The 13,748-nt window shown below is 43.3% G+C and overlaps 1 protein-coding gene across 2 annotated transcripts in view; it reads left to right on the top strand.

The window, feature by feature from the left end:
- Positions 1 to 13,748, top strand: part of COL5A1 (collagen type V alpha 1 chain) — a 635,679-nt gene that overhangs the window by 604,785 nt on the left and 17,146 nt on the right. For both annotated transcript variants that reach the window (XM_069609606.1, XM_069609605.1), the window contains exons 60-63: positions 272 to 307; positions 1,039 to 1,092; positions 10,850 to 11,108; positions 11,516 to 11,628. In XM_069609606.1, coding sequence (XP_069465707.1) covers positions 272 to 307; positions 1,039 to 1,092; positions 10,850 to 11,108; positions 11,516 to 11,628 — 462 coding nt within the window. The remainder of the gene's footprint in view (positions 1 to 271; positions 308 to 1,038; positions 1,093 to 10,849; positions 11,109 to 11,515; positions 11,629 to 13,748) is intronic.

The raw sequence follows: 13,748 nt of genomic DNA, 5'->3' as shown, positions 1-13,748 counted from the left end.
CTGTACATTCTGAACATTTAACAACTATTGACTTGGAAACACATTTTGCAGATAGGTTGATGGTACGAATATTACATTTCTTTTTAAAATAAAATATGTGCCACTCTACACAGATACACCTGTGTATAGGCGCGTTATAAATACCATCTAATATCATATCACAGTGTCAAATTGAACAGTTTCTATCGATGTTGAGAATCATTAAATGTTAGGGAAACTCCACCTCACTATATGAGTAACCTTTGATTCATCTTTTCTTTATTATACCTAGGGTTCTCCTGGTCCAAAGGGTGCCAAAGGTTCATCGGTAAGTGCCAACATAGTGGCTGTCTTTCATGGTTGTCAATTGTGGCTTTTTTCGGTGTGCCAGTTTCTAAAGAAAGATGACTTGTACCATGAGACAGTGCCGGGCAGGCCCATTAAAGGTGATAGATGCATAGTGGAACCAGGTTAAATATACCATGGCATAAGACCTGAAAGGAAGCCATTGTTTCCATAATCAGGAATTTAAAGGTGGAGCACATTCTGTAGTAATATCCTGAGATTGGTGCCTGGGATCCTCTAGTTCCTACCATAGAATGAACGATGGACTTATGAAATGGATCAAGTGACTATTGAATTTGATAATGGTGAATATGGCCATGTATATGTACTGAAGTTCTTTCATTTGACAGTGAAATCTCCCGTAATGTTACTAGTTGGGGCACTGGTAGTCTAGTCAAAAGATAGAGAGTAGGATTGGCATTAGGGCCTCACTACAGTGTCCTGGACGAACAATGGCCTTACCTTAATGTGAAACAGAGAATAATCTGTAGAAATCGCAGTTGACTGGTATGTGCACGGGTTGGCCTATAATTGTGCTATATGATGTAAATTAACATTTGTGATATATTTTGAGGTTGGATATTTATTATATAAATTTAGCAAATCATTTATTTATGAACACAGGAATGTCCTTGCTGAGATTTGTCTAGGCATTAACAAAATTGAAATCAGCTTGCTACTTCCTATTTAACGTTTTGATGTGAATTTTCATAGGGTCCAACCGGTCCAAAAGGTGAACACGGAATTCCTGGCCCACCAGGTCCTCCCGTAAGTAATCAATTGATTATAAACGTATCTGTGTCTTAACATTAGACCTTTTAATTATATCAATGAAAGACATGCTTTAGCTTTCAATTACCGCACTATATTATTTGATTGTATGCAAAGCTAAGTAGAGTATAGTTCCTGCCTTGAATGACACAAGAACCCCATATAGCAATAGTGGCTTAATTATATATGGATAATATGAGAGATATTAAAATTATGTATTCTATTAATGCTGGATATGGAATTATAAGTAGTGAGTTACTAACTAATATTTACTATAAAACCTAAGAAAATAGAGCCACCCCTGTCTCTGTAACTGAATGTCACTGATTAGCGCACAGTTCGAAACACTGCATGCTTTACACTCGATCGCAGCAACACTACCCTGACTCACATTTAGAAACAATTCATGCTTTACACTGTGCCACTGCTAGGGACCACAGATGCGGGCACTTTGTCCCTTGATTCATAGTTAGAAACATGGCATGCCTTGCACCAGGTCACACTTAGGGAAACTATAAGCCCTTACCTGATGTACAGTTTTAAGTCACTGCATGCCTCTTACTGGGTTAAGTTTAGGTGTACTACTATCCTTACCCTGATTCAAATTCAGGGACATGTAACACAAGATCACACCTAAGAACACCATGATCCTTATCCTTGATCACAATTAGCGATGTCGGTTAGTTGCATAAATGCCTTATTCAGGCTCGCAATTAGTGACACTTGGCCACTTGGACTCTACATGGCTCCAACCTAGGGAAATCTCACTCATTTAAGCCTGTATGTCAGGCATCTTGAAAATGTGACCCTTTGGACGAGAGCAACACTCTTTGGAGTCCTGACTTTCTCCTGGCCCCACTGACAGCTGTCCAGTATGTTGGCCCTCTCTCATTGCAGGCATGAAGAAAGACTATTTATCTCCCAAGCCTCAGAGAGCTACACTGAGCGCAGGAAATGGCCGGAACGGCGCTCCTGAAAAAAATGTCCTGCAGGAGCAGCTCTCTGTCCCCCTGACCTAACTCTTACAGATCCTGTGCCTAATCAAGCAGACCTCTGCGTTCATGATTGGTTATCTGAAAGCAGTCTAGTTGTTGCACAACCCATTCTTCAATGAGAACACGCAATATTGAGAGCTGCATTCATAAAGTGCTGAAGCCTCACATACAGTTTTACTACTGTTCAAACTGCTATATATGTCCTGCATTTAACAGACATTTCTTTATTAGGGTGAATATTGAGACCCGTAAAAACAGAAGAGTCCATAATTTGCTTAAAAGGTTTTCTTAATGAATCTCTATAAGACATGTTTAACATTGAACATTGTCGATGTTATGTTGTTCCCATAATGCTCTTTGCTTTTATGCAAATTGACAGGCTTGGGTTCTATATAGAGATACTGTGTTGTGCAACCTGGTCGGGGGCCACACTCCTTGGCCCCGCCCCTTCCTTCCCAAAGCCCTGCCCCTCCTAAGAAGTAAGAATTCTCCCACTACATGTTTTCCATTTCCAGCACTGGCTACACCGGCTACTTTTCCAACCAGCATTGCCCTTAGACCAGATCATTAAGTGCAAGGAATTTACAAAATTACATCTTAAATGGCTGAAAAACTCACTATCTATGGGAACCTTAACAGCAGCAGATGTGGCAAAATCACCACGTTAGAATGTAAGAGATGCCAGAAGGAAAGAGCTAGCAACAGGCTATCCCAGGCACCTGGAATCTGGAATGAGATACTAATCATAACAATGCATTTTAGATGGGCCCCATAGCGCCTGCGCTTTAGCAAGGAACTGAAGACTCTGTTCTTTTCAAGGAACACATAATCCCTAATCCACCAGTTCCCGATAGCATCTCTTCTCCCTCTCATCCTCCCACACTCTGCATGTCCTCTTTTTGTGCCACCCTCTGTTGCTTTCATGTTAGGTTTGCACTAGATTAATCATATACATTCACCCTAGCTCACAGTCGAGGACACTGAATGCCTTACATTCATTTGCAGACACTAGGACAAGCTTACACAGATTCAATTTTGCAGAGACTACAAACTTTTCATGGGTTGAAAGATCTAGTCACTGTGAACCTTCCATTGTCTCACTTTTATTACTTTTAAACTCGCTCTGATTTGTGGATACTGTTTCCTGCTGATATTGTGCATTACAAATAATACAAATTGCAAAAGTGAAACCACATATGATATGCTAATTGATAGTGGGTTTTGGGGCAAGACATACATTGAGCAACCTTTTATTTGTTACTTCTTCAGGAAATTACACTTTAAGACATGATTATACAAGTCTGTCTCTATTTCTGAAAGCTGTCCTACAAGAAGTATTATTTCAATGCATTGCAGATTCCTCATCGGATAGATATCATTCCAGCATCAGCTGCTCTCAAACCTTTTCGACAGGAGGCATTGTATGACTAGACTCGACCATTGATCCTCTTGACGTGACCGTGCCACTCTTCAGTTCCAGACGTGACATCGGCCGTCATATATACTATGTCTTCTACGCCCCACCTATCTAGCTCATTTTTCGGTGCGCTCAGCATGCTACTGTTTGGAAGGTTTCTCGTGAAAGAACATGTCAATACTACTTTCCATCAACTTTCGTCAATATCTCCTCTCCTAAGAAGCCCGGGTTCAAGTGTTGTCAAAACTGCAACTCCAAGATGTCGATCAGCAACCCGCATGGCATCTGCGTGTGGTGTCTCAGTAAAGATCACAATGTTGAGTAGTATGGCTCGTGCCAACAAATGAATCTCAAATCATTGAAGGAGCGACCGGCTAAATTACCGCTCGGGCAGCCTCTGTCGGAATCCCCAGCTCGTTCGATCATCGTCATCGGGGCAAGAGACTGAGGGACCCACACCCAAAAAGGTGTTTTAAAAAACTCACACTCTCTAAGCTATTTATCCTCCACGCCCTCCTATAAGAAAAAAAGGCACCATAGATGCAGGCACGACTCAGATTAGTTGGAGGAACACTGTAAGATCTGCTTGAATACGGGCACATCGAAAGAAGAGTGGGAGGCTTTCAAGGAGCAAATGCTCCAAATGTTTAAGGTCACAGCAGCAGGCTCCCACGCCACCAGTTGCGCCCGGAGGTTCTGGCATCAAGGTATCCAAGTCTGGGCCTACGCCCTCGTGCTCGACCACGACTACCGTGAAACCAGCCACAGTGCCGAAGGGCCCAGAGTTACTGTCGCTGTTAAACCTGGTGTGAGCGACGCCATCGACTTTGTCACTGACAATCTATTTTTCCTTTATCCTCGACTCACGTTCAACATTCTTCAACACAATGTGGTCGATTTCTGAAGATGATGGGGAAAAGGTGCCTTTTGACCTTGAGCCTATGGGCACAGTATTGGGAGGGGTGGAATACTTTACTGATCAGGTGGAGTTGATTGCCATTGCTGACAGACTTCAACACCAGTGGGTTGGACACATCTCCTGATCTTGACACACAGAAAGCAGCTCTGTATGGTCACCCTAATGCGCAGTACAGAAAGACTGTGGGGAAGGCGGTTGAGGCCTTGGGTCTGGTGCGTTCCAGCAAGGCCCCTGTCGGCCTTTGACCTCCGGGACATCCTATATCAGGGTCCACTAACAGAGAGGGCATTACATTTTAATGCATCCATCTCAGACTCCATTTCCACATTATTGCTGAGACCGTGTTCCACTCCAGCTATGGATACAGAGGTCACAAAAAAGTACAAGCCGGCAAGGGGAGACTTACCTTTCCTGTCTTCCCACCCCACGCAAGAAGGCCTTGTAGTGCAAGCCGCTACAGTAAGCTTCAGACCAGCCACACCCACCACATGCCTACAGATAGGGAATCTAAAAAGATTGATGCCCTAACTAAAAAGATCTTCACCTCAGGCAGCATGGCCTTGATGGCAGTCAAGTGCATTCGCTTTGTGCTGCCACACACTGAGGAGACTCATAGCAGAGGCAGTGGAGCATATCCTGGCTGGTGACATGAGGGATGGGTTTTTGCGGCTCGTTAACGACTGCAAAGAGGTGGAATGCCAAGCACTGCAGTCGGGCCAGGACACAGCAGATTTCGTTGGATGTACAATAGAGTCATACACTGTGCGGAGGAGGTCGCCTACCCTGACAGCTCATGGTCTTTGTCGAATGTCCAAGCTAAGCTGTTGGACATCGCTTTTGACGGTGAGCACCTGTTCGGCCCAAAATGCTGAAGAATGCCTGGAGAAGCAACCTGTGAAGCAGTCTTTCAGCTTCTCCTCTACGAGAAGAGGCTACACGTGGTACATTCAGTTTGGAAGGAGGGCGCAGTTCCTGCAAGCCAGGCCAGGCCAGGGCAGAGGCGTTTCCCTCATCCCAGACAGGGCAGAGGGGCTTGTAGGGGTCAGCAGACAGCAGCAGGTGCAGTAGGGGCATTGGCGCCCTCTAAGCCACTTTGAGCTCTCCCCACACATTTCCCCGGTTGGGGAGAGAATGTCTGAGTACTTCGGTGGAAGGAGATAACCTCCGACGCCTAGCCATTGCAGCTCGTCGAATGTGGGTACAGTCTGCCGTTTTTAAGCAAACTGCCAGACAGACTCCCTGCCCCCTTTAGAAACAACCGGAACCGGAGCTCCAGGAGGTACTGACAGCCCTGTTATTGAAGGGTGGTGTGGAGGAGGTGCCACCCGGGCAGAGATGATCGGGCTGGTACTACTGCTAATTTCTGGTACCCAAGAAATGAGGACGACTCCATCCTATCCTGGATATCAGGGGCTTGAACAAGTTCCTGAGGAAAGACAAGTTCAAGATAGTGACGTTGAAAGACATTCTCCAGGCTCTACAGCTTCAGGACCGGTTGGTATGACTGGATATTTAGGGCACTTATTTTCATGTGCCAATCCATAGGAAGCACAGGCATTTGCTCAGATTCGTCATTGAGGACACTCATTATAAATTCAAGATGTTCCCCTTTGGCTTAACCTCTGTGACCAGGGTATTCACCACATTGAAGCCAGTGGTGGTGGTGCACCTCAGGAAATGCAGTGTTCACATAGTCCCATACCTGGACGACTGGTTGATCCGAGGAAAGTCCCCGGAGTAGGTATCAACGCAGCTCAACACAACAATGTGGCCATGCACTACCTTACACAAACGTGGGGAAGTCGGTCTCTGCCTCTACGCATGGAGGCGCTGCAAGAGAACCAGATCTCTGTTTCAGCTGTCCATCTGGCAGGAACAGAGAACGGGCTGGTGGACGCTCTGAGCAGGCAGATCACGGTCTCACACGAGTTTCACACGAGTGGGAAGTGTGCCTGGAAGTTCTCGAGGAGATCTTCATTCAGTGGACTACCCCAACAGTGGATCTGTTTGCCACGAGTTCCTACACAAAGTGCAGTCAGTTTTGCTCAAGGGAATTCCCAGCGAAAAGTCCACTAGGGAATGCATTCTGGGTGGAGTCGGTCTTTGACTTCCAGTATGCCTTCCCCTCAATACCTGTCCTCCTCTGGGTTCTGAGGAGGTTTAGGAGGTTTCGAACCACCATGATTTTGATCACCCCCGGATTGGGCGAGGAGAACATGATACTCAGAACTCCTGTAATTGACCATCTGCTCAGCTCTCCAGTTGCTTCGACGGCCGGACCTCCGATCACAGTCGTAGGTTGGGTACTTCACCCGAACCCAGAATCCCTCAACCTACATGAGTGGATCTTGAGAGTATGAGATATGATGACTGCAACCTCTCTTGAGGCTGCACGCAGACCATCTACAATATCTCTGTACGCATGCAGATGGAGAAATCTGAGGTGTGGTGCAGAGAACACAGGGTAAACCCTATTGTTTGTCCCACAACTCCAGCAATTACATTTCTTTTGTCACTGGCGTCTGCAGGCCTTCAGATTGCTACAGTAAAAACATCTTTCCTGCTGGTAATCACATCAGCAAGACGTGTGAGTGAACTGCAGGCCTTATCCTGCAAGCCATTTTTTTCTGTGATTCTTCAAGGAGAAAGCTTCACTCAAGGTGCGTCCTAAATTTCTACCTTAAGTGGCCTCTGAATTTTACGTGTTTCAGAGCATTGATTTGCCAGTATGTTGTTTTCCTGCTTACCCTTCTAAAGATGAAGCAAGACTACACACACTGACCCTAAGAGTGCTCTCAGTTTTCTTGTGGCTAGGACTACAGAATTCAGGTGTGATAATCAACTCTTTGTGGTTTTCCCTTTATCCAGGAAGGGTTTAGCTGTGTCCAAACAGACAATCTCTCTGTGGATAACTCTCTGCATTAGAGAATGTAATGAGAGAGCAGGTAAAGGTCTGCCACCAGGCATCAGGGCTCATTCCACTAGGGGTATGGCAGGATCATCTGCATTGCAGAGGGGTGTACCAGAAAGGGAAATAGGTCAAGCAGCGACGTGTTTGTCACTCCACACATTCACCAAGCATTACTGCCTGGATGTAGTACTTGGTTCAGATGCTCGATTCGGTAGATCAGTTTTGCAGTGCTACCTTGTCTAAGGGCTTTCATCCCACCTCCACACTCTGTACTGCTTTGGGAGTCTATCTGATGAGGAATCTTTGGAAGAATAAAATCAATTGAAGGAGAAATTACTTACCAGTAACGTTCTTACCATGGAATCCTCTCCTGCAGATTCCTCGTAACTCTCCCATCCGGCCGCCATAAAAGTAGTCTGCAGTCTAAAATTGGATGTTCACTGGGACGAGGTTATAAATAATGATGTGTTAGGCACAGGTTGATGCCTTGCTGTTGTAATGCTATCAGTCATTGACTTTCAGTACAGTCCTGTTCCTCATCATGGGCTATTTCATCCTGAATTCTATGGATTCTTCCTCCGCGGATGCTGAGCTTGGGGGGAAAAAAGGTGAGGAAGTGTGGTATGGGGGCATAGTGACGTAGTATGTATGGCTGTCAACGTCACGTCCGGAACTGAGGAGTGGCAGAGTCGAGTCAAGCGGATTGACGATCAAGTCGTACTGCGCCCCATAGCAAAAACGTTTCTGACAAGCTGTCGATACCTATCTGATGAGGAATGTGTGGGAGAAGAAACCATAGAAAGAACATTACTGAGGCAATGTTACATGAGGTAGCAAACCGACCCTGTCGGTAACGGCCCGTCAGCCAAGTTAAGGGCCTGCTGCTGTGTGTAATATCACCATTAGCACCCATCTAGTTACCTACGCAGGTGCTAATGGTACTTGTTATTTTATTTTAATTTTTTAAATGTACCTTTCTTCCATGGCCCAGTGCACTGTCTTGGTTCACAGTCCGTTTTCAATGTTGATGACTGTGACATCATCAACATTGAAAGGGACTCTGGGAACCAGGAAGCAGTGCTGGTCCGTGCAGAAAAGGTACGTTTCTTTTTGTTTAAAAAAAAACAAGAAACACATTCTTAGCACCTGCAGATACACTGGTGCTAAGAGGTGAGGGGGAAGGAGGGCAAAGCAGGGAGGAGCGGGGAAGGGAAGTGGGTCCTGGTCAGCAGAAACCAGGCTGCTCAGAACACAGGCTTCTACCATACAGTACAGCCCTTGTTCTAAGCATCCTAATTGGCCAGCACCCCCTACCATGGAGCTAAGGGTAAAGAAGGTGTCATTTACTCGTCAGTGACAATACTTCATGCAAAGGACTTCCCTCCCTATGCTTATTTTTTAAATGTTTGTAAATAATGCGTGTTTCAATTCTTCATATAGCAACTTTTTGCTACTGTTAAATATCCATGGCTTTCTCAGAAAGAGGGCTGGCAGGAATGTTGGTACAATAGGCAGGTTCACATTTTGATGCACGTGTATCGTAGCACAATCTGGCCACACTATAACAGTTAGATTCAAAGTAGAAGCCATCCTGCCGATTCTAATCCACAACAAAGAGATGTACCCGACTGGAGGCTCTATCCAGTTATTATCGTTGTACTAGGATATGAGTGGTGCTTCACTGAAGCCAGGCAAAGGACTGAATGAGTATGATATCTGATTTACCTTTTTGGCCATTTGAGGAAGACATATTTATACCGTTGGCAGTGTGAGGATGCAGTTCCATTTGCAGAGGTCATGCTTTTTCAATGCTTTGATTCTGGCATCATTCAAACGTACTTAACTAACAGCTAAAATGCACAGAAGAACAGTGACTCATTAAACTGTATGTAAAGTGCAAAACAGTGCACTCATTTCCTAATGTGGACCTATATTTTCGAAAACACTGAGAGTGGCACATAAGACTGGAAACAAAAACATAAACATTATATTGTCCTCTTGAAATTCATAAGAATGTTGAGAGCATCTGAAAGCCTTGTAAGCACTATACCACCAAGGGGTGAGATGGTACTCAGCATTATCTTTGAGTCCTAAGAAATTGCGATTGTGTACTCTCATCTGTGGACACATTTTAGTTCTGTTGTATCTAACAGACAAGTGAATATGTTCTTGATTACGGATCTCAACCCTTGTAGAGGATTCAGCAATTTCATAGTTTTCTGTGTGCCCAGTATCCCTTCACCCATCAACTCAGAATATGTAATTTTGTTATACGACATATAATTCCCCCACCTAAGCCTGGTTTAATGACAGCCAAGGACAACAAAACATTTCTTTACCATTTCTTGACACCTTCAAGTAACTTTGTGAGTGCCCGAGTTAATTTTTTCTTTTCTTAATTCACGTATTTACTCTTAAGGGAAATTCCCATTACACCCCAAGAATGCATTCCATGATAAATCTGCCTTGAAGTGCAGTTAGTCCAAGTTCACTCGATTGCTTGAATATGGAAAAACCTCTCTGTGTTTTTAAATCACTTCTCCAGAGACCTCTGTTATAGCCAGTCATTACTTTTTCATTTGTCAGATCCTCAGTGGTTTTTTATCAATGTCCAACTATGCCCAAGGGCACAGTAATCCTCTCATGCAAAAACTGTTCGCTCTTGTTTGACATTCTGAGCAAAACCTGTGAGTGATGCGCTTCAGCAAGTCTGACTAAGGTGCATTGTTGTCGGTACCCCGCCCTTTAAAGGTTGAATGTCTCAACTGTAAACCCAGAATCAGGCCCAAGTCAAGGGTTGGAGCTTTAGACTTTCATACTGCACTGCCTGTCAAAGATAGATCCAACCTTGACATCCGTCCAGGTCACTACTTCATGAAGCACATTGTCGATCATCTTAACATACTCTTTTCCCTCATCTTTTCTTTGCAACCTCCCCCTTTCTGCATTGCACACACCGACACACACACACCCACACAGAAAGCAACAGCCATGGTACTCCATATCCAGATTGTCTTGATCTTGAATCTCCACATGAAAAAGCGTCAAATTCACCTTTATTTTGAGCCCATGTACATTTTATGGTCACTTATTTTTGGACATGCCATTCTGATCCTTTTGGGTTCATATAATAGATTCTAAATGGGAACTATGGGGCTCATTACAAATTCAGTGGTATCTCTGGGGTATACCACTGAACTGTAATACCATTACTGCCACTTAATACCACCGGATTACAAGTGGTGGTGGTATCAGTCCCCATTTAATTTAAGTCCATAGGACTCCATGGGGGATTTTTGCAGAATTTTTCAGAAAGTTGGCAGATTTACCTCCAGTTTACTGACAAACTCATAGCTGGGTGGTGCGTTAATTTCGCAGGATACAGTATTACTGCTGCATTCTACTGCACCTCCCAGCTTATAATAAGGCCCTATGTCTGTTATTAAGCATCTTTTTTCTTCAGATTTGGAATGACGACCAAAACCATAATAATGTGTTGTTTCTAATTCCAGGGTCCTCCAGGCGAAGTCATCCAGCCTCTGCCAATCCACTCATCAAAGAGAACCAAACGTAACATTGATGCAAGCGTATTGGTTGATGAGGGCAATACAGACAACTACATGGATTACGCAGATGGCATGGAAGAAATCTTTGGTTCGCTAAATTCTCTGAAACTTGAAATTGAGCAAATGAAGCACCCCTTGGGCACCCAAAGTAACCCTGCTAGGACGTGCAAGGACTTGCAACTTTGCCATCCTGACTTCCCCGACGGTAAGATCCAGAGAATGGATGTACCCTGTAGCCAGTGGATCAGAAGAAGTATTGACGTAGCCATCCTCGTAGGACATGGTAGAAAAACAATGAAGAAACAAACATCCATCTGCATAACCGCCTGCTGTAGTTTTACTCAATAAGGAAGTACTTATTGCTCAGGGAAATAGGATTCAGCCATATTTCTCAGCTGTCCTCTAGTTGTACCCAACTGTCACCATCACATTTCATTATCTGGTTCTAACCCTTGCCTTAATTAAAAAGACATAAAATACGTCTATTCAGTTAAACAAATTGGGAGTTTATAGAGTAGGTTTCTTGGCGTCATTTAACCCCTGTTCCAGAATCAGTAATCTGAATTGAAGTTATAAACAGTGATTATCTCTTCATTCCCTTTCCAAACACAGGTGAATACTGGATTGATCCAAACCAAGGGTGCTCCAGGGACTCTTTCAAAGTTTACTGTAACTTCACAGCTGGCGGAGAGTCTTGCATCTTCCCTGATAAAAAATCTGATGGGGTGAGTTCCAAATCATTTTTCCGTCCAGGTTGGGGAAGTATCCCTCTAAGATCTTAGCATATGCTCCATTGTTTATTAGAATATGCACATCAATGATTGACCTGTCAGAATGTTTGGATTCAGGGTTCTAATTGAAGGTACTTGACTGCTGACCACAACTCTGTGTCAGGTGTTATTATAATGCTCCACCATCTAATTAGAATATGATTTGGAGAGCTTCAAGGTACACAATATGATGGCACCGAACACTGCAGTTCAACGTTGCATTACTAGTACATTGGTCAAAAACAAACAGTTTATTTGACCTTATTTCAAAGTGAAGGCAGCAGTGGGAGGTTACTGCCACCGAAATTCAGTTTTTAAATAATTATAACAAACATTCTACTGGACACTATCATAAGATAATTGACTTTTGGCCCCGTACGGGGATATTGACTTGGGTCCTCCAACTTGTGTGAAAGTCATTTATTGATACTGCGTTGCAGAATGTCCATTAATGCTCCATTGGATTCTGAAACATTTGTCTCAAACACTGAACGAGCTACGATAGTCTTACGCCCCACCCTAACCTACTACCACAAAGAATGGTGGGCAGGATTCTATGCTCGTGGGTCAAGGGAACGAGACAGATGCCTATATTCAAATGCTAGTTCTAATGAAATAATATGATTGTATTGCCTTGAAATACATATATTGGCACATAATCGGATGTATGTCATAGAAGTATGGTAGGTTAGCTAAAATACCAGTTAGAAATACCTGTTAAACAAGCATTTGCAAAGCCGCTAGTTTTTGGCTGCCGTATGTGAAGTGCAACCTCAAGTACACCAATAAACTTCATGTCATGACAAAACGACAACAATAATGTTTGGCCCATTGAAAGTGATAACAACCATAAAAGCACTTAACACAAAATAACCACTACTTTAAAAAGTTAAGCAAAACAGTAAACGGTTATATCAAGCCTGGGAATGCACCAAATGTTCACCTTCATTCAATATCACAATGACAGGCACATACCAAAGGTGGGAAGACATATACCACTGGTACATAGTTTTTGTCTCCAGGTGTAGCCAATTTAGCTCCTGTACTCCAAATAGCCAAAATAGGTTAGGATCTGCTGTCGTGGAGTTCATTATTCTTTAGCTTTTCCTTACCTTGTAATATTTAGCTACTATGGCATCATCCCTGTTGCTAGGAAAGAGGTTTCTTGTTCAATGGCACTCTCAGCACATCTGACCGATTGCGTGAGCCTGAGGTCTTTTTCAACTTCACTTGCTAACTTATCCCATTTTATTTTGACCAGTCAGGGGTTAGGTTTTAAGACTACCCGTGCAAGGGCCCTGCCCCCCATTGATTTTATTTCTTAGCACTACAAACTCTTTTTACCTTGTGAACTTTTTACACTTAAGCAGCAATGCCCAGAAAAGCTGGCAGCAGTAATGGCAGCTTCCTACATTTTTAGGTGCAATCCTGTGCACCTTAATCCTATTTTTGCTTGCCACTTGATGGCCTTTTGTCCAGTACAGTGTTACAAATTTCCAACCTAATGTTTTAAGTTGTGCTGTTTCAGTTCCCTGGATTTGTTTTCTGTCTTAGCTTACTAAGATCTGTGTGGGGACTTGGAGCTTGAGCACAGGCCTCCAGCGATTCCTCTTGGCACTCCTTATGCTTGTATGTCATCCAAAAAACTATTAATAACTAGATTACAAATGTAACCACCCACAGATCTCCAAAGAAGTAAAGTCAAATAATTCAAAAAATATCTGAGAATTTTCTTCAAAATGTGGGCCTCCGCTGTATTACAAAAATTTGATGAAAACATATCGGCACATATCAGATTAAATAAAAAAAAACTAATAAAAGAAATATCAAATCCCAATACGTATGGCAAAATGCAATATTACATATAATTTAATGTATAATATTTACCTGATATGTTAAGCACAATATACTCCTCCACAAACACAATGAATGCACAACACAGATGTCAATGTCAAAAGGGTTTTGATACAATCTCATTAATGTAATTAAATAAATCACAGCCACGTTATTAGTATACATATTTAGATTTGAAATCTATGCACTGGCTATATTTACAGAGTAGCTGTATATTAACA

The sequence above is a fragment of the Ambystoma mexicanum genome, chromosome 8 (assembly GCF_040938575.1).
Source record: "Ambystoma mexicanum isolate Mex_15411 chromosome 8, UKY_AmexF1_1, whole genome shotgun sequence".
NCBI classification, from domain to species: Eukaryota; Metazoa; Chordata; class Amphibia; order Caudata; family Ambystomatidae; genus Ambystoma; species Ambystoma mexicanum.
Note: the sequence above shows the minus strand (reverse complement) of the source record. Positions and strands in the feature narration are given on the sequence as shown.